The sequence below is a fragment of the Enoplosus armatus genome, chromosome 12 (assembly GCF_043641665.1).
Source record: "Enoplosus armatus isolate fEnoArm2 chromosome 12, fEnoArm2.hap1, whole genome shotgun sequence".
NCBI classification, from domain to species: domain Eukaryota; kingdom Metazoa; phylum Chordata; class Actinopteri; order Centrarchiformes; family Enoplosidae; genus Enoplosus; species Enoplosus armatus.
This window is the reverse complement of record NC_092191.1, coordinates 2,975,083-2,996,094: the sequence shown is the minus strand read 5'-3', so window position 1 is coordinate 2,996,094 and position 21,012 is coordinate 2,975,083. Positions and strand designations below refer to the sequence as shown.

The 21,012-nt window shown below is 41.8% G+C and overlaps 1 protein-coding gene across 1 annotated transcript in view; it reads right to left on the bottom strand.

Moving 5' to 3' along the window:
* Positions 1-3,295: 3,295 nt before the first annotated feature.
* The window catches only part of itsn1 (intersectin 1 (SH3 domain protein)), a 38,312-nt gene continuing 20,595 nt past the window's right edge, over positions 3,296-21,012 (bottom strand). Inside the window, exons 18-46 of the mRNA XM_070916638.1 lie at positions 20,753-20,889; positions 20,311-20,588; positions 19,881-20,068; positions 19,623-19,637; positions 18,576-18,820; positions 18,244-18,418; positions 18,048-18,134; positions 17,729-17,877; positions 17,508-17,587; positions 17,231-17,403; positions 17,070-17,115; positions 16,659-16,780; positions 16,410-16,533; positions 15,800-15,994; positions 9,558-9,679; positions 8,810-8,916; positions 7,852-7,953; positions 7,676-7,757; positions 7,280-7,378; positions 7,105-7,188; positions 6,106-6,189; positions 5,730-5,861; positions 5,563-5,643; positions 4,838-4,959; positions 4,649-4,731; positions 4,452-4,535; positions 4,130-4,194; positions 3,546-3,654; positions 3,296-3,444 (exon numbers count right to left, since the gene is read on the bottom strand). Coding sequence (XP_070772739.1) covers positions 3,296-3,444; positions 3,546-3,654; positions 4,130-4,194; positions 4,452-4,535; positions 4,649-4,731; positions 4,838-4,959; positions 5,563-5,643; positions 5,730-5,861; positions 6,106-6,189; positions 7,105-7,188; positions 7,280-7,378; positions 7,676-7,757; positions 7,852-7,953; positions 8,810-8,916; positions 9,558-9,679; positions 15,800-15,994; positions 16,410-16,533; positions 16,659-16,780; positions 17,070-17,115; positions 17,231-17,403; positions 17,508-17,587; positions 17,729-17,877; positions 18,048-18,134; positions 18,244-18,418; positions 18,576-18,820; positions 19,623-19,637; positions 19,881-20,068; positions 20,311-20,588; positions 20,753-20,889 — 3,519 coding nt within the window. The remainder of the gene's footprint in view (positions 3,445-3,545; positions 3,655-4,129; positions 4,195-4,451; positions 4,536-4,648; positions 4,732-4,837; positions 4,960-5,562; positions 5,644-5,729; positions 5,862-6,105; positions 6,190-7,104; positions 7,189-7,279; positions 7,379-7,675; positions 7,758-7,851; positions 7,954-8,809; positions 8,917-9,557; positions 9,680-15,799; positions 15,995-16,409; positions 16,534-16,658; positions 16,781-17,069; positions 17,116-17,230; positions 17,404-17,507; positions 17,588-17,728; positions 17,878-18,047; positions 18,135-18,243; positions 18,419-18,575; positions 18,821-19,622; positions 19,638-19,880; positions 20,069-20,310; positions 20,589-20,752; positions 20,890-21,012) is intronic.

Here is a 21,012-nt window from a genome sequence, read left to right as displayed (position 1 = left end):
ATATGCCCAAGAAATCTGAGAAAAGTCAGATAAAATAATGTGAAAAAGAAGAAACCAACAACACAGACAGCTGCAGTCTTGGTCCAACTGAAGTTTATTCTGAACATTGAAAGACAACAACGTACATCATCTTCTACAGTGATAATTAACAGCAGGCTGCCTCTATCGCCCCCGTAGCGCTCATATATTAACTCTCAGATAGCAGTAGTATTATACACAACCTGGAAGGTAGACAGTAAGAACGGGTTCAAACTGGATTAGGTTAGTTTCAGTACAGTGTGGAAGGGAGGGGGGGTACTGGGGAACAGTACAGGGATGTAAGACAAATTCATCTTCATTCATTATCATCATCATCATCATCTTTATCAGTTTCAGTCTGGGGAGACACAAACATTCGTTCACACCTTCCTCCACAGTCAACCTGCTGCAGCTGGCTGAGCCTCGCTGACTTCTGATTGGACAGTGGCTGGTCACTAAGGTAACTATTGGTTGTCTCAGTGGTAATTCAGTAACCGTGGCATTAAATTAAAATGACTAACTACATTTACTAACTAGCCAAGTGGCTAGCTAACTAACATATCTACAACTCTGCTGAGCGGACGTTAGCTGTCGTTAACTGGCTAATGCAGCGGCCATTTTGAATACTCAGGTTGGGAAAGACGATTAATGCTGCCTTCAAAGTAACTCCTGAGTTTGTGTTTTCCACAAAGGAAATCGAGTAAATGATATGCTTCAAAATAAACGGACAATAAATTGGCACCTTCTCATGAACAAGCTAACACAACCGCATGTGAAGGCACCAGAAGTACACAGCAGCTATGAAGGCTTTATACACATTGATTATTTTTTAAATATTAAACAAATACGACACAATAGGATCTTAGAAACTGGAGGAAGAATTACTTTACATTTTAATGACGTCAAATATTTGGACCTATAGTAAGCTGGCTAGGCTATAGCTAACTAGCTAGCCAATTTCCTAGCAGTCATTGTAGCTGATGTTCTCAAAATTGCTAGTTAATATGACAACTGTTTTATGTGCTGAAGCAAAAACTAGCTTTAAAGGATATGGTGGATGATATTCTATATTTTCTTATTCTCAACAAATCCCACAAAAATACCCAAACCAACCATGACTTGATCCCACTAAGTACTGTCTGTGTATTTAAAGCCTGTATATTTCATTCCTCTGCTCCATTGTTGTCCACTGTTGCACTGGGTGACCTTCATTACCACACACACCGTCCTGCTGCCCCAAATACTCACTAAAGCGCTAAATGTGGATTAATCCACCACTGAAAATAGTCCCCAACAAATGCACTATTTCCTCCTGTTTTAGTAATGTTTGCTCAAAATTACAATGCCCTGTTTTGTTTTGTTTTTTTTAGAAAATTACAGAGCCATTAAAAAGAAAGAAACTAAATATACATGAGCCATTTTAAAAGATTTATCTCTTCAGTAGGAACCACAGACTGCCACAGAGAGAAGTTGAAAAGTAGTGACAAATTGTTAGTTTTGGTCTTTAATAGGATTTGTTGATTATAAGAAAAATAAAGAATAACACCAGTTTCATGCTTTAAATCAAATTTCCTACTCTGACTATTCAACATGGCCATTGCGCGACATCAGTCGAATCGTGTCCTGCTCTAATATCAGCGATAGTGTGTGTTTTAAAAGTGCTGGGAGTGCCGACGCACAGTAACATTATTTCTACACTGAGCTTCCTCAAAGTCAGAGTGTGGATCTAAAAGGCTGTTCCTATAAAATACATGTCTGTAGTACTTAACATGTTCAAGGGGTACCCTATCCAGCTCCAGGCCCCCTGACTCTTTCAGGGTTTTCCTCCCCTGCATAGTGACGGCCGCTGTGACAGCTCCACACAACAGCAACATAACAACAGAGGTCAGATGTGTGACACAAATCACCTAAAACTATGACCCCCGTGTGCATCCAACATAAAAAAAATAAAAAATTAAGACATTCTTCTTTACAGTACCTCAATTTAAATTAGCTGTCACACTGTGACAGTCCTGGGTGCCTATGCTTCAGCCACATTACTATCAGCATTATTATAATTGATACACGTCTTGACATGTTTATTTACACTGGACACTTGTCATATATTGGAGTAAAATCTGTCTATATTTTCAGCTTATTAGCATCGTTAGCATTTCTCATTAAATCTGTACATATTTAGCACATTCTGAGATAATGTGGCAAGTATCCAGTGACGGTCCAAAACAGACTAAAAATCAAGCAAGCTCCCTTTTACATGCAGTACTTCAAAGCCGAAAGCCTGAAGAGTTGATCTCAAGACTCTGAGAGAGTTGTAAGATTAAGACGTAAAAAAAATGAAAGAAAATGTATCCTGATGTACCGTACCTTTAATTAGCCTGTCCACCTTAACACACACACACACACACACACACACAGTCATTCACACCGGCCGTCTGTCACACACACACACACACACACACACACACACACACACACACACACACACACGGGTTTGGGTTTGTTGGGACTAAGAAGGAGGGCTGGGATTGTCACTGGAGTGTCTGTGAGACGGTCTGATGAAGCAGAGGAAGAGGAAACAGTAAAGACCCGGCTGATCTCCAAGAGGGCTGGACTGGATTAGACTGAACCCGATTAAACAAAATACTGAAGTGGACCGGACTGAAGGAGGTCAGAAGTAGACTGGACTAACTGGAGTGAAATAGAAACAGGCCTTGGACAGAAGTCCACCATAAGAGTTGCTTGTTAAAGGCTTTAAAGTCTCCCATCACAGTACAGATCTGCATTCTTAAGACCATTAAAACTACATTTAAAATGTATGTAAGACATTTTTTTTGCCTGTAATATTCATTTAAAGAGTTTAAGATATTCAGTGAATATTAACCTCAGAAAACTGATATATAGTGTGACACTGCTCTTTATTTACCGTTTACACTGAAACGACTGTGGTGCAAAACAACTAAAAGTACTCAAAAGGTTTTACTCTGCGCCGACTGGTTAAAACCGGTTGGAAGGAGGGAAATTCGTCACATCGCCCCCTGCCGTCTACGATACTTCAAATCAGACGACTGAGATTTTCACATTGCCAGTCCAGTTAAATAATCGCTGAATGTACCGCCCTCCTTAAACATACACAGCCTGTAAGCACTACGAAACTGAACCAAACCCAACTAAGAGAATCCAGACCGGTTCAGTCTAATCCAGCCCAACTGTTGGGTCCACATCATATCTCTTAGTTCCTTTTCAGTCCATTCCAGTCCAGTACGGTCCTGTCCAGGTTTTAGGGTTCTTCAAACAGCTGGAGGTCCAACCTGACCACGATCTCTCCTGTGGGAACCTCGTGGAGCAGCAACCGCTTCGTGATTGGTCCTTTAGAGCCCTGGTCTTTCTTTATTTCAGCCAACCGGATTTCCGTCCTGCCCAGGAAGTCTGGGGGGGAGAAAGCCAAAGAGAAAATGTGTGATGGAAATGTACAATAAAGCCATTAACCCGTAGAACATCTTAGAAATCACGATGTGATTGTTACTGACCGTCAGGTGAGAACTGGTCTCGTTCGAACACAGTGACACAGAGGACGTCCTGTTCCAGGTCCTTTATAAAAAACTGACAATTGGAGTTCCACTTCGGATTCAACGTGTCCTGCAAAGACAGAGCAGGAAGAGAAAAGCGCAGCAAAATGAATGATCTGATTCACATATTAAAGTTATTTACAGACACATCTTCATTCTCACTAATAAAACAAACAGCCAATAGATGCATCATCAGCTCAGCTCACTTGTTGGTTAAAGATAAAAACAACGATTGAACTGTCAGTCCATCCGTAGATTTTTTTAAAAATAGTTTAAATTATGAAGCCTGATCAGCATCTATCTTAAAACTTTAAAAAATAAAATGTCAAACTAAGAATTCTGGTTAATTGGCTTAATGTTATTGGCCACAGCAGCCTTGACTGAAACCATGAGGAGAATTCCCATCCGCCATTTTTTCTCTTATTAGTCTCTAAAGGAGGATGAGAAACAATAATAAACTGTTGCAAACGTCTCTTAATCTCATCAATAATAATCAATAATGTAACAGTGTTAATAAAACACATACGTGGTAACTACATTCATACCTGTAATGTCTTTGTGATATGGCACTGCGAACCCATCGTCACCTCACAGTATGGGTTACTTTTTCCTGGAAATGCAGACACAACAGGTGTTTATTATCTACCGCGGATGACAGCTTATATAACCCCTAACCCTTTCTGCTACATACAGACGCAGGAAAAGTTAGACGATTTAGTTCGGACCAAATTATGTAGAATGGGTTCAGTGCTAATTAGCCACTTTCCTTGTTTTCTTCAGTAAAGATAGAGACTGTATATAATGAAATAACTGAAATTCAAAGTGTCAACCTGTTCTCATTTCTCAGTATGAGGAGTGTATTCGTACCATGTGAGCGACAGGGTTTGAGCTCGATTCCCTCCACGATGTTGACCATCAGTCTACCAATACCTGTAGCCCTCTGAGAACGCACTGAGACAAAGAGGCACAGAGAAATTAGTTTCATGGAGTATCATTAAGAAAATCAGTTTGTTCTGTTGCCTTTACGCAAACATTCAGAATGGAGGAAAGAAAAGGAGAGGTACCTAGATACGCCTTCTCCCTCTTCTTCTTCTCTGTCTCAATGAAGAGTTCTGAAGCTGCCTTAATTTTCTGAACCCACGCCGTCCTGCATGAACACACACACACACACAAAACTCATGCTTTTCAGAGAAAAAATTCATCGCAAATGGCCAAAACTAAGAAATAAGTTTTAAAAAACCTGTTTATTTTACCTTTCGTTGATGCTCTCAGCTCTGAGGGTGTAAACTCTGTCTATGTGAGAGATGTGGAACAGAGGCTCGTCTCCTGACGGGTCCGTCGGCAGCTTCACCAACACTTCGTTTAGGAAGATTGGCTGAAAGAGGGAAGAAAGCTCAGTTATTATGAGTTAGTGTGAGTCATGTAGAGGGTTCAGATACATCTACTGTCTGTCTTTTTAAAATAAACGTCACTTCTAATGCAGTGCCTCAACAAGCTACAATATCTGCAGGTCTCCGAAAACCAAAGAGATGTTTTCAGAGCTTTACAGACAATTTATTAAGTTGACTGAATAGTGCCATTGCAGGTTTTGAAGCAATACATCGAAATTATGACGAATAATGTAGAAATTTACTGCAGAGCAGCATTACAATTAAATTTGTTCAGTACAACCGACAGGATGAGAGAGAAAATGTTCAATTCATTCAATTTATTCTAGCACTCGTTGTATTCTTGTTTACACATTACACAGACATTTTGTTTTTGTTCATTGTTGCTTTGTATATATATTTATATATGCATCTATTTGTATGTACATTATAGTTCATGTTTATGTTTTCCTACTTTGTTGTCCTTGTTTTTAGCTGTATGTCTATTTCTATTTATTTATTATTCTAATACATTTTAAACGCATATTAACCAAGTGCCAAGTTCCTGAAATTAAATTTACTTTGGGAGTTAAGGATCAGCATGTTCTCACCGTCTTGTACATGCGGTACTGCAGGTGCGTTTTTGAGGAGAAGACTTTGTCCGAGCCTGACGAGCCCAGAGGTTTGGTCACCTGTCAGAGGGCCCAAGAGGAAGATTTAGAAACAGGGAGAAACACATACACAGTCACTGAAGCAGCCAGAGGAACGGCAGGCTCACCTGCGTCAGCAGCAGGAAGTCATTGAACAGGAAGCCGTAGAGCTCCTTGCTGCTCTTGGCTTTAAACAACTTCCCGCTGTGGAGGAACTTCCTGGGACCCAGACAGTTGGTGACGGAGTTAAACACCAGTTGCTGAGGGACAGAGAGGGAAAAGTGATTCTTTTTAGACCAATTCATAGTTTAGTCAGTTTATAAAAAATATAAATCCCTGCTGGTTTCTGCATTTTTCACGTTTTATTATGTTGAAGTTTGTACAGCAGAACGTATGTAGATGTGAGGAAGTCATGGCACGGGACCATGTGTTTGTTCATCATTGAACTGTGTAAACAACCGGAGACGTGTGGTTATATCTATGTTTTCAGTGTGTTGCAGTTACCTCAGACAGGCCTTCACACTGGACGTGAGCCTGAATCCACTCCAGACGATCTGAGTTTTCCTTCTCCCTGACGCCCTCGTTCACCTTAAAACACACACGCACATTCAGTCAGTTTCCAGTTGGCTGTGTGGGTGTTTACTTTAATTATTCATTTGTTTGCACATTAAGAAAAAATACAAAAACAGATGCTGTGTGCACAAAGACATACAGATATACACAAACAGACTTTTACCTAAATATACTCAGACATACATGAATCCAAAGTAAACAAGAGCTGGTGCAGGAGGCAGGAAGCTAAAGTTTGTGCAAAGACATCATCTAACAGGTAGGCAAAACAAACCAAATTGCACTGAACAAACATAATAAGGGATAGAAAGATGAAATAACATAAAGAAAATAAGAAGAAAGAAAAGGAAGAAGAAAATGTACAAAAAATATTTCTCGTTCTCGTCATCCAGTCAACACTGCAACTGTGAAGTTACCAATGTTTAAGATGTTTTTCAAAGTAAACAAAGACGATGAACAATATGTGTATCCTGTCGAGCAGCATATGAATGAAGGACTGAATTCGTTTGGAAGAGAATATGAAAAGCCTTGGGTATAAAGAAAACGTATAAACTTGTAGTTTGTTGAGACTAATGATGAAGATAACTAACTAACTTAAATACATGCAATATTACAGATTAGACTCCTAATGTTACCAAAAAGAATCAGAGCCTACAAGACCTAACATGCCATCATTAATTAGCATGTTGACAAGCTAAAAAACTAACATGCTAAATGGTAAATACTAGCGTGTTAGCATGCTAACAATAGCATGGACCTGATTGATGGAAACAGACAGCTGAGACGTCCAACTGCAGATAAACCGTTTATATTTCCTTTAAAACATTACATTTCTTGTGTAATGAACATTACTAAGAGGCTATACTCTTAATTAGATATGAGTTAACACGATAAAGAACGAGGTGTACGGTTGTAACGGCTGGTTGTTCTCACCTGTGAGCACAGCTCCTCTGCTTTCTCCAGCGCAGCTTTCAGGTGGCTGTGGTCCGGGTGAGACTCCGGAGTATTTTCTAAGATCTACAATCAATAACGATAGACAGAACAAATGAGAGAGGAGGAATCCAAAGAGCGTTGGCGATTTACAGACGTGTTTGTGTGTCGTACGTACGTTCTTGATGATGAGCGGGTAGCGTGTGACTCTCTGCATGGGTTTGAGCAGGAAGCTGGACAGAGGCATTCCCTTACACCTGGGGTCCATGGCTAACCTCTGAGACAGGGACACAGAGACAGCATTAGAAAAACTCATCAGCGCTTTTCAGACTGTTTTACTGGTTAAAATGAGAGCTACAAAATGTCTAACGTTAAAGGATGTTTATATATTTGACAGTGATGCAGAGCTGCAGCTACTTAATGCTGAATGCTTGATTAATAGATCTGTTTATAATCATATTAGATTATTTAGAGATGATCCTCAGTTCCCAATGCTGTGAAATAAGAGAAAAGTTAAATGCTGCCAGGTTAAACACAAGGTGTGTGTGTGTGTGTGTGTGTGTGTGTTTTGTACCTTCAGGAAGTCCTTGATCTCAGGGTTGTCGTCAGTTTTCTGCTGAATCAGCGTGGCCCCGTTCAGCTGACACGAACAGAATCTGAACGCAGAATTAGAAAACATTTAACATTCAAATCAAACTCCACTGACCTCCTGACTGATTAAAGACGGGATTAAAAGATGGCGGACGGAACCTGATGTACGGCTGCATGTGAGGCAGCTGGTTGGTCAGGATGTCACCGATCATCTTCACCGGCATCCGATCACCTGACATCTTCTTCCTCACTCTCAGAGCCCTGCGGGGGGGAAGTTTGCTCTGCTGCGTCATTACAGGAAAAAACTATTACACCTGCCTGGTGCTGTATGTCAGTGGAGGACATTTACTCAAGTACTGTAACCAAGTACAGTTTTGAGGTACTTTACGTGAATATTTCCATTTAAATCCATTTTTAGCTTCTACTGAAGCCGATATTATACTATTTACTCCACAACATTAGTTACTTTAGATTTAAATATGAATCAACTCATTCATTCAGATGTATTATTATAGATTAAGATACTCAGCAGCATTTAAAGTATTTGAAATTAGCTCCACCGTCACCAGCTGCAACATTAGTGATGCTTACTATACTAATGATAATCCAATGATATAGTACATAATATTCTGCATAATGAGTACTTTTACTTCAGGTACTCATTTTGTGTACTTTTACAACTTTTACTTTTAACAGAGTTACAAAAAGCGAGTATGGTTAAAACATATATATACATACATGCACATAAGAGAGGATTTTATTTTAAAGTTTGGAAAACGTGTTATCGTTGCTGGGAGGGGGACGTCCGCTGTGACCCGACCACGGCTAAGCAGCGGGAAATGTATTCTTACAAAAGATCCCATGTTTTCCTAAGATACCTGATACATGTCAGTGCCAAACCTCAATGGCTTTTATGTACATTTTAAAAATCTCTGTTTCAGGTTGGACAGTGGGGAAAAATTAGGACACAAGTGTAATTTCCAGCTTTAAGCATCATTCAAAGCAGCTGAACTCTGCAAAGCAAAGCTGCGTTCAGGCCAATGTTATCTTTAAAATTCACTTTGACTTGTAAAAGTCAAAAGCAACACTTCTATGTGTTCAGTGCATTTCTCTTTACTTGAGCAGTTTGATGTTGCACATGATGAGCTCCTTCCAGTTGACGAAGATCATGGCCACTTCCTTCTCCGTCAGCAGCTCACACTCCAGCAGAGGTTTGTGGAAGATCTAAACACACACACACACATGCAGAAAAGTCGAATCCAAACCCAGGTATTAGTAATACACACACACACACACACACACACACACACACACACACACACACACACACACTCGCACGTTTCACATTTTAGTTGAAAATCAGCTACTTCAAATGGGACATCAGTTGTCCATCTCTTTAGTTAAAGCCGCCCTCTCACATAAAGCTTTTGTTTTCGAACTCAAACGGTTTCTGTTTGGTTAAAAAAAATGGGAACAAGAGAGGCCACATTTAAAACAGCTTTTTCAGTAACCATATGTGATTGTTTTGTTGTGTGTTGAAGTCCTATGATGATCAATATGATCAGTTCTTCAAGCCAAATAAAGTCAGCTATACATTACGTTTCATGCCAAATTTCAGTCTTCACTTTGACCATTTACATGCCACAAATTAAAAGTATGTATTGTTTCCTGCTCAGTTTAATTCTTGGCATAATGGAAAAGCTTCTGAAACAACACAGCGACAGTAAAACCTTCAACCGACATCTATACTAATACAAATCTTGATGATGTGTGGCAGAGGAAAGCCAGACTCTACCGTTAAAAGTAGATTTCTTCGTGTTTTATACGGTATAGCAGAAGTTCTCACACTGTATGTGTGTGTTTACCTCTGTGACGAGCTGCAGATCGTTGACGTAGTTCTCCTCGGTGACGATCAGCTCGTGGATGTATCCCTGCCTCTTCCTCTCCATGGGACTCAGCATGTCCAGCAGGTGGAGGTCAGCGCACCCTGAAATACAAACATCACACATACAGACACACACAGCTGTCAATCAAACATCCTGACACATGGAAGGAGTAAAAAAAAAAAAAAAAAAAAAGAAGAAGAACCTACTGTACTTGAATTAATACATTACCAACAATATACATACCTGAAATCAATAAACAGGCAGTGGGACTGACAGTGAGGCACTGTGCAGGAGTGTTTGAGTCACAAGTTTGTCTGTTTGGTTTATTAAGTAAGTCTGTGATTATGTGTGTATTTCTGTCACTCAGATGTCCAAAATATGTACGCAAGACCATCTGTATAAATGTGTAGAGATTAAAGAGAAATGTCTATTAAAAGCTTATGTTTACGACAGCGGTTCACTTAAACGAGGACGCTTCCTAACATGACCTCTGCTTTGACAGCAGAAACTGTCAGGACATTGTTGTGCAACTGCAATTAACATTAAACGCACCAACAGTGTGGTTTAGCTTTATGAATATTTACGAAGATAATAATATAATCATATTATAGGTAATTACCTTTTAAAATGAGCTACAGACTCATTAAACTAAGATGTTTAAGGGAGATTTAGTTGTGCTTATATTAAAGCTGCATTCATCTGTTTATGGCCACATAAGAACAAGAGACACAACGCTGATATACTATAAAATCACCTTTTTAGCTGACAACAGCTGCAGAGTTGGAGATCATTTTCTCTCATTTGTCACTGCAAGCGACCACTTTTACATTATCTGTGGTCATTTGAGTCAATGTTAATAAATTGATTAATGCAGCTTTAAGTCACATGACTCACGATTAACAAACGTAATATATAATGAAGTGAAAATGTAGTGTAGAAATGTATTTATGGGAAATTGTTGTTTATAAAAACTGTAAAATCCAGTGTTTTATTTATAAATGCCAGTGTGTGTGTGTGTGTGTGTGTGTGTGTGTGTGTGTGTGTGTGTGTGTGTGTGTGTGTGTGTGTGTGTGTGTGTGTGTGTGTGTGTGTGTGTGTGTGTGTGTGTGTGTGAGAGTGTGTGTGAGAGAGAGTAACGAGGCCAGTCGACTGCAGTCTGTCTCAGAGCGTTTAATCATCAGGACCAGTCAGATTCACCGCTTCATCAAAATCTCCACCAATAAAACCTCAGGACATTTTTACTACCAACGCTATGCTAACATTCTGTACATTTCATTCATTCATTCAAGTATCCCCTTCATTCCTTTGTGTATCCATCTGACCATTCATGTTCATAAAATTGCTCAGTCATGCTTTGTTTTCACTCACTCACTCACTCACTCACTCACCAAGTGCAGTCTGAATACATTTGGCCTGGCTGTTAATCCATTCGTCCATTCATCAGAGTTGCTATTTATATTCAACCATTACCATCCATTAGATTAACTATAGATCATACAGAGCCTTTATTTTTTTTAAACAAACCGGACTAGACCAGAGCCATGCTTCTGAGCAGAGTTGGGCAAAGTGTGTGTGTGTTCTGTTAGAAATGTTAAAAGTTTCTAGCTTGGGCTGCTCCGTGAATTCATTCTGAATGCAGAGTTGGCTTCCACCTGCAGCACTGTGGGTCCCCGAATGAAACTTCAACTTAATGCTAATAGGGACAAAAAAACGGCTGCAGAAGGGAGTGTTAGCATGTAGTAACAAGCAGAGGTACATGATTAGGAAGTGTGATATCGACCCAGTTGGTGTGGAGCGTGGCTCTGGTCTACGTGGGTCTTTGTTCTAACCTAAAATACTCCCTCTGACCGTGAGAAGTCTCGACCATCGGTTACCAAACTGTTAAAAACCTGCTCATATTTCTGTCCTGTGGGGACCCAAAACAAACGGGCCCAGTGACCCAGTTTGGACCTCCAGCCTCAGTTTGTTTAAGAGCCGATGGTCTTTGACTCATCACCCAATCAGAGACCTTCACCTCCAATACTGACACACTGAGGAGCCAATGAGATCCAAGCAGGTATAATAATAACTCTACTGCTTGATGTATAAAAAGTTGCTTAGTTCAATAATCTTTTCATTCGTTTGTTTGTGTTTCTGAGGGTAAACATTAAAATCACAATACTGTCATCTGGATAAACAAAAAAATAAACAAAAAACAATACAAATCTGATATGGCAACCACAATAATACTAGTCTGTTGCTATGGGAACAAATAGAAGGGCGGTTCTGGGTTCTGTTGTTGTGGTAAATGGAAACCATGGTTACACTGGTAATGTACAGTATATATATATTTATATATTATTTGAAAGTGAGGTTAAGCTGTCTGTATGAATGTTCCTCTACCAGTCTGTCTCTGTCCCTCAACACAGACCTTTTACATCAGTAATACGATATGATAAAATATGACATATGATGTTTTAAGGACTCAGCGCTGTAACAACATGGTTCTTCTATTCGGCAGCTAAAGCTAACGACATTTAGTGAGGAACAAACTGTGCTAAATGTTTGATTGGAGGCACAGAAAATTGCAGCTACAAAATCAGAGTTGTGAACTGAAAGAAATGCAGCTGGTTGTGGTAAACAGCTACAGTCAGTGATGTCTCTTCCCACCTCCTAACCCAAGAGTCGGGGCCAGGATATTCTCAGTCCTGTGCCTCAGTGGAGATGTTTTTAGTGCGAGTTTAAAATTTCACAGTTCTCCGTCCCTTCCTTAATATCTGGTAGGGGTGAAATGATTGTGCATGGTTTGGTACAGTAGGTTCGCAGTGCAGGGGGAAGCAAAAAGCCAACTTAAAATCAGCTTTTTTGTGCATGAAGTCTGGTGACAATAAGCTAAAACACTTTCAAAAGGTGCATCACAGTGTGGAAGAATTCAAGGAGGTAAAGCTCACATTACTTAAAAATATCACTAGTTTGTGAAATTGAGCCACAACTAAAAACAGCTGAGCTACTTAAAGGAACAGTTTGTCTTTCTGGGAACTCTGCTTATTTGCTTTTTGTTTTTTATTGAGTGTGAGAAGATCAATAACCCTCTCATGTTTGTCTGTTAAATATGAAGCTAGAGCCTGAAGTCAATTAGTTTAGCATAGCATGCAAACTGGAAGAAGGGGGTTAACGGCTCACTTGGCTCTGCCAAAATACACAAACCAGCACCTCTCTAATTAACATGTTGGATTTTATTTGTTTTTATCCGTACACAAACAGAAATGTAAAAAAGTTATAAGCTGGCTTTAGAGGCATTTCAGGTGTATTTTGACCTCTGGACAGAGCCAGACAAGCTGTTTCCAAGTGCTTCCAGTTTTGTGCTAAGCTAAGCTAAGCTAATCTAATCACCTAATGGCTCTAGCTTCACACTTCACTGACAGACATGAGAGTGGTGTTTATATTGCCATTAACTCTCTGAAAGAAAGCAAATGAGTGAATATCCCAAAATGTCAAACTACTCTTTAAACTGGAATGATTCAAAGATCTGACAACGGCCATGAGCAGGTTCTTTTTTTATGACAAATCGTTCCACCCCTACACATTTAGTACCAAATCTCTCGTGTCATGTCCTGATCTAGCCCTCAACAGTGTGACAGCCTCTCATCATCATAGCAACAGACAAAACAATAAAACATGTAAACAAAAATAACAACAGAACATAAAACGGATCCTTTAAAGTTAATACATATTCAGAATGTTAAACTACTACAGATAAAAACATTACCACTGTGTCTGAGTGTGTGTGTGTGTGTGTGTGTGTGTGTGTGTGCAGTTTGTTCACACTGTTTCAGGTCATGTGCATACTCCAAACTCTCTGTACCACGTTGCATTTGTGTGTGTGCATGTAATTTGGTTAGCTAGTATGCTAAGCAGTTACAGCATGGCTTTCTTTGCCCTGAGCTACGGGCTGAGTCCCATTCCAGCTGCTCGCTCCCTTCTATGCCTCCTTGCCTAGCAGAGAAAGACTAACTGGAAAACCATAGAAGGGAGCTGCCTTTCTGGGTTGAAACTTAGCACTCAACTCATGTGGGACGCATCTCAATACTGCCTCATTTCCTCTCCTCTCCATTACTTCATCTCCTTTCGAGGGGGGTAAAAAAAAAAAAGGGAAGAAGAGGCATGGAAGCAGGATGGGGAGGAGGAGGGAGGAGTCTTTGGCATTGAGGAGAGAAGAGGTGAAGAAAGGTGACGAGAGGAGAGGAGACTTTAACATTGAGACTTGTCCTCCAGCAGATAGTGGGTCTTTCTGTGAAGCTGTGGGAGGGGAGGGGTTAGTGAGGGGTCGGGGTGGAGCCAGCGCTTTTGACTGACAGGTGAATGAAGCCGCTGAACCAACGGGAGCCGGGTTAAAAAAATAAAAATAATAATAAAACAGGAGGGAGGGGGATGAGCTGAGCTACTGATTCTAATGACAGAGTCTCCCATAAAGCCACAAAATGACCCACTATCCACTTCACCACGCTAGGATAGGGCTGTGTGTATGATACATGTTAATGTGTGTGAGTGTGTGAGTGTGTGTGTGTGTATACAGTCACTGTGATCCAGTCAAAACATGTTCATCAGTCCAATCTGGGAGAAAGGAGCTCAATAGTCTCAACTCCTCTTTCGCTCTCCTTCAATCTCCTCCTCTCCTCTCCTCCTTCCCTCCTCATCTAAAACACCGTCCGACTGATAAAAACAGAAAGAGAAGAAGAACAAGGAAAGATGGAGGAGAAGAGAAGGAGAAAGTTCGCGAGGAGAGGAGTCTGACTATTGATCTCCCTCCTGTTGAACAGTGCTGTTTGGAGCCAGAGCCTTAGATAAACAGAGTTTGGCCGAGTTCAGTCAGAGCCATGCATAGACAGAGTTCTCGCCACCACTGGGCGTTTAAACGTTACAGTCTGTCTGTCTGTCTGTTTGTCTGTCTCTCTCTCTCTCTCTGGCTTCTATTGGTGGAGAGTCGCCATTTCCGGGTCATGTGACCTCTTGCTGTTGTCCCATTGGTTGAGTGGCCTAGTGGGTCTCTTTGAGGGCTTTGAGGAGAGGGGGATTCTGGGTAATGATATGATCCTAGAGAGAGGACGACAACAACAACATCAACAAAAACAACTAAACAAAACAACAACAACAACAACAACAACAACCAATCGGGTGCTAGGTGGGTGGAGCGTGCAGCAAGACAGAGAGTGTGGAGGTGTGGTCTAACCTAGCATAGAAATAGAGGATCTAGAGCGAGCAAGACATATGCAGGCAGCGTGACAGAGCTGCTATCTGCAGACAGTTATTGTGCCAACTAACTAAAGAAATCCAAATATTTGTATATGTAGCGATCATTTGGCCGGCTGGGCGGTGAGGCTGAAATCTATATAACAATATTTATTAGAATATTTTTCCTTTATCGACGGATATATTCCAATTTCATGGATTATATCAAAATCTTCACACCATCTTCATGTAAAACAAGAAATGACTCTTCATTAGGATTAGCCTTTAATCATTTAGTAAAACAAGGACTTGATTCCACTGAAATGATAGTATTGGATTATCACCCAACACCACAGTATTTGAGGGCGCTCGTTGCTCATATGTCTGAATTAGAATCTTATAATTAATGTGTTTTCATCATTCTTTTTATTTTACAAAGACACGTTTTGTCTCAGTAGTGCTAAAAATACCCACAAGTCTGCTGTTCGACTAGTTAAAGTACTGTGTTCAGTCCAGGTTTACTGCCAGTGTCTCTGTGCTCAGCTCTAGAGACTCTAAGTCTATGGTGGATCATGCTGAAGGGACACATGCAGGAAGACGGGAAAACACTTTTACACTAATGCGCGCAAATATACACACACATGCATGCACATACACACCATACAAACACACACAAACACCACCCAGAGGTGTTGCATGACTGGGGGATTATCAAAGAGGCCCAAAGGAGTGTCAAGGTGAAAGGTCAAAGGTCAAACCAATCTGGGGTCAAACACTGAGAGAGGGACAGCATCTCCACATCTGGCTCTGGGGTGTGTGTGTGTGTGTGTGTGTGTGTGTGTGTGTGAGGGAGAGAGAGAGTGTTTCACTGGGTAAGTGTGACTGTGTGTGAGTGTTACACTACTTTGTATTCACATTGAGAGTGTGTTAATATGTTGATTTTAGTATACTGTGTATGTGTTCTGTGATTCACGTGAGATTGTGTGTGTGTGTGTGTGTTAGCGAGTACTCACACTGCGTGCTCGGGTCAGTATCCGTGGTGAGTTTGACGTAGTTGCTGGGAAAGAGACCCTCCCTCCCATTGAGCTCTCCTTTCCACCAATCACAGTCGTCCTTGTTGAGCACTGTGATCACCTGACCCTTCAAAAAGGCCAGCTCGTCATCGTTCTGGGCCACGTAGTCGTACATGCCGATCACCTGACACACCGCTTCAGGACCAGAGACACATGAGGGACAGGATGTCAACGCTCTCAGCTTTAAGGTCACATGTGGCAGTCACAGACACAATTTCCTCTTTTATTACGAACTTGATAGTTTCCTTTTCCCGTGTCCAGATATCTTTTAATCTATACACAAGAGATTCATGTTGGCCTCACACAGATAGCGCAGGTGTATTCTCTCATCTCTGAACCTATAAAGCTTGTATTTGTTGTTTATCTGTTGTTTTTCTGTTGTTTTTCTTAATCAACATAGGTGGCTATGTATATATTTTAGGAACCGAATGTTTTATCAAAGTAACTCCTTAAAAGACAACACATTTCATTTCATTTATGGACCACAAGTTTCCCACAAAGCACGGTATAGCATGTATGTACATGTTTGTGTATTCATTTGTGAATGTACCTGTGCTGGCAGGAGCCAGTTTAGGAGGGGTGGGCTCTGTGGGCGTCGTCTTGCTGGTGCTGGGACTGAGCAGCTTCACATAGTTGGCCGGAAACCAACCTATCTGGCGCTTTTTCCCCCGGGCCTGAACCAATCAGAACACAGCATGTTATTAGTCATAAACTGAAACCAGATCAGAGTCTGCATGTCCTCACATTATGCCTCATAATAAACATTTGTTCGCATCTATTAGAGTTTGTGCTTGTGTACCTGGAGCTCACCCTCCCACCAGCCCCCGGGGTTCTTTTTTCTGATGAGGATGAGCTGTCCTGGAGCTAATGTCAGCTGCTCTGCTCCGGTAGCACTGTAGGGGGCGATCACCTGAGCGATCTCTGATGGAGACAGACAGGAAGAAGAGGAAGATGTGGTTAGTAAGCAGTTCAGCTCCTGGAATCTGTAGCATGTAAGGGTTTGATATTTTAATAAGCCAGCCAGATTCAGTTTATGATTGCTTTAATTTTGAAAAGGTGTAGAAATGTGCATTAAGTGTTGATTTCAGATTTGATGAACTTGACATTAGCTAGAAATGTATATTTCACAGAATCAAGTCAGTATCACAAAGTGCAGAGAAGGCTACAGCGGCTGTAATGGTGTAATATTATAGAGAAACTGAAAGCTCACCTGGTTTCTTTCCCAGGCTGCCCGTCTTCCCTGCTGGTCCCAAAGACTAGAACCAGATACAAAGTTTAAATAAAAGGGAAAGATTTCCCTTGTTGTGTAAAAACTTCACAGACACACCCACCACTCTGGTGCATCCTCATACGTTCTGAGCTGAATCTCACCTCTGAGGCAGAGTCTCTTGGTTTGACATAATTGGAAGGGAAGACTCCAGTCTTTCCCCCGACCACGCCCGTCCACCAATCCCCTTCTTTCCTGGTAACCATGACAATATCTCCTTGCTGGAAACTCAGGTCGCCCTGTTCACTGCTCTCGTAGGTGTACATGGCCACGTACTCTGTACAGATGCATGTGGACACGTGGACAGAGTCAATGACGATTACCCGCCTGACTTCAGCCAAAAAAAAAAAAAAAGTAGATTTACATGTTTGCGTGTGTTACCTTCTCCAGACTCCGAAGGTTTTGTTGGGGAAGGGGAGGGACGTTTTCCATTGGGTGGGCTGTCTGATACTCCAGACTCACTAGAAGAGACAAAAAATTGTAAATACGTTTTTTGCTGTTTAAACATAAAATTAGTTACATACAGAATTCCCCATTGTAAAATCCCAACACTGAAAAAGATTAATACACCCAATTTGACCTGATGTAACATTTGAACCTACCTAGTGTTTTTGCTGCGTGCTGTGGCACCAGGGGGGGGCGTCATTGTGGCAGAGATGAGCTTGACGTAACTTTTGGGGAACCAGCCTCTCTGTCCGGTCTGCAGTTCACCTAACCACCACATGTCCTGCTGCTCCAACACTGTTATTATCTGCATTAACAACAACACTTTTAGTTCTAGTCTGTTAAACAAATGATCTCACTCAGACACAGCACTGAAATACACAACAACAACAACAAAAACAAGTGAATACCCAATTAAAACTGAAGAGAGAGGCAGATTGATTGAGTCAATAACTATATGAGAGAATGCTCATCTACCTCATTTTTGTTGAAGTTGAGGTGGTTGTCCTTCTTCGCTCTCCAGGGATACAAGGCCTGAGCCTGAAGACCCTCGACCTTCTCCCCCTGACAAACAAAGATTAACAGTTATTAGTACCAATCACTTCAGATGTTCATGTACAAACAAAGCAGCAACTGATTAATGTTACGAAGAACAAGGTCAGGATGTTCCTACCTGTCCCAGCACAGGAGAAGGAGAGGAGCCCGTCGTCATGGTAGCAGGTGTGAAAGCGGAGCGTTGTCGTAGCTGCGCTGAGGGAACACTGAGCGAAGGATTCTGACTGGCTGAAGAGGTCGGCCATGCGTCCCATCCCTCGCTGTCTGATTGACTGGCTGTGTTGGAGGGCCAGCTGGAAATGTACGAACACACACGACGCACAAATTAAGAGTACTACAGGTATGTGGCTGAAAATGAAGTCTATACGAGACACAAAATGTTAAAATATTCTGTCTAATGATGCCAAATAGTATATGTCAATATCTAATATTGACACCAGCAGGACTTACGTGGTGCTAAAGTCGGCCCAGTTACTGTTGGCGGAGGGCGTGGAGGAGGAGGGATGTCCAGGTGCTGGGGGAGGTGTGGATATCGGCTGCTGGGCTGAGGTGGGTGTGGCTGAGGCTGTTGCACGCAGGCTGATGGGTGCTTCACTGTCGGGTATCCGTTCAGCGTAATTGGCTGGAAACCAACCGGTGCGCCCCCTGAGCTCTCCTCCCAGCCAACCGGGTTCCCCTGTTTGGGATTCATCTACCTATGAGAGCAGAGAGGCGGGATTAAGATAAAGTTGAAGCATGCAAGCACACACAAAGACACCAATTCACTGAGACGTGTGTGTGTGTGTGTGTGTGTGTGTGTGTGTGTGTGTATGTGTTCAGATTCATGGTAGAACTTAGCAGCAGCTGTTCAGAGTTTAATTCCAGGAAGTAGAATTACCAAATTAGTAGATAATCGAGTGAGACAAAGGCATATAAGCATAAGCATATAAACTTGATAACTGTGTTCTGGTTCCAGTGAGTGTCCATCATGCCAACCAGGCTCTTCAAATGAACAAGGACTGTCAATTATCTGTCTAACTCAATGTACTTCTATAAATAAACCTGTGGCTGTCCCCTTCACGACAAATATATTCCTTTATTTTCATGTCTTTTAGTCCACCATGTTGCTGTCCATTAAATGTTTTCATGTAAAACCTGGCCTAAACCCAAAAATGTGTGCCAGCTGGGCTTATCTTATCTTATTCATGTGGAAGTCTATTTCTGGAGACATTGATGGTAATAAAAAATATATTTCACGTATGTGAAGTAGCCTTTATGTATTCAGAGAGGTCCAACACTGAGTAGGTTTACACTCACAGTTAACACATTCACAACTGTGAACACAAAACAAGCAGAGGAACAGTTACAGATCCGATTAGAATGACGAAGCCAAACACATTCATCCACTGGCAAATGAACATGGAGATGACATGAGATGAACCAATGAGAGCAGAAATTCAAATGAGTGCTGGCTTGTGATTGGTGGAGGCACAACACTGGGCGGGGGCAAGAACTTACCCATTCCCCCTTCACCTTCAGTTTGCACAGCAGAGGAGAGAGGAAACAGTTAATACACACACCACACAGTCATACACACACAGACACACACAGGGCTCACATACACACATCAGAGAGGACAAAGACACACAAGAGGCTTTAATACATACACATATAATACAAAAGAGAATAAAATATCTGTTCACACAACACATATACACACATATTACTGCATGGAGCAAAGTGTGCGGGTACTACGTGTGTGTGCATACTACATACCATGATTACATCTCCGGGAGCGATGCTGATCTCATCGTGACTGCGAGCATCAAATGGATATACAGCCCTGTAGTAGACCACCTTCACTGGCGGCTGCTGCTGGTCGAAGCTGCTGACTGGTGCCTTCTGGTCGAAGCTGCTCACTGGTGCCTTCTGGTCAAACAGACTGGGTCCCGGAGGCTTCTCCACTGTAAATAAAGAGAAATACTATCAACACAGACTAGAATCCACCGTTACTGTCTGCTGAGTCTGAAACTCTGGAGTTAAGTGAAGATGCCATGTTAGGTAAACTAATTGAGTTCCATGTCAAACTGGCTGCTGATGGCGCCAAACACAGGTTATTACCACACACCAGTCCCTGCTTTTTGGATCTCATTTTGTCACCTGGCTCTCTTTCACGCATGAATACACTCTAAGCGCCAAAACACACCCGTTGAAGCCCAGGGGTCGGACGGCTGGCTGAACAGCTTGTTCAGTTTCTCCTGCATGTCCTTCTTGCCTCTACCCTCGTCCTCATTCTCTTCTACTGATCCTGCTCCCTTCTGGCTCTCTTCGTCCACCTCTATCCCTCTCCTCTTCCTCTCCTCCTCTTCCTGAGTTACTCTGTTGAGCCAGGCATGGGGTGCAGAGACAGAGGGGGGGCTGGGAGCTTTGGGGGCAGAGCTTCCTGCTTCATCCCTCCAGGCCACGCCCTCCTCTGATGACAACCTGAGAGATGAGAGATCAGAGAAACCTTTATTTTCATGTCATAAAGTACGTACAAAACATTTCATGGTACGATACAAAAAAACAATATTTTCTATTCTAATGCAATAGTTATATACAGATATAATTCAAGACCTCTGCCATTCTCCAGTATAATTCATTCTTACCTGCTCTCCGGCAGGTCAGCTGACTTTCTCTCGATCGGGGTGTGCATGTGAGAGTGTGTGTGTGTCAGTGTGTGTTTGTCTCCGTCCAGCTCCCTCTGTTTCTGTCTCTGCTGCCGGCTGTGGATCTCCCTCAGCTCCTGCAAGGCATCATGGGATACAGGAAGGAACAGCGGTGAGGAGGAAGTGGGATCAGAGGGCTGGTTGCTACGGGTTACCATCGACGACAAACAAGAACAACAACAGCAGCAGTAGAAGCAGTA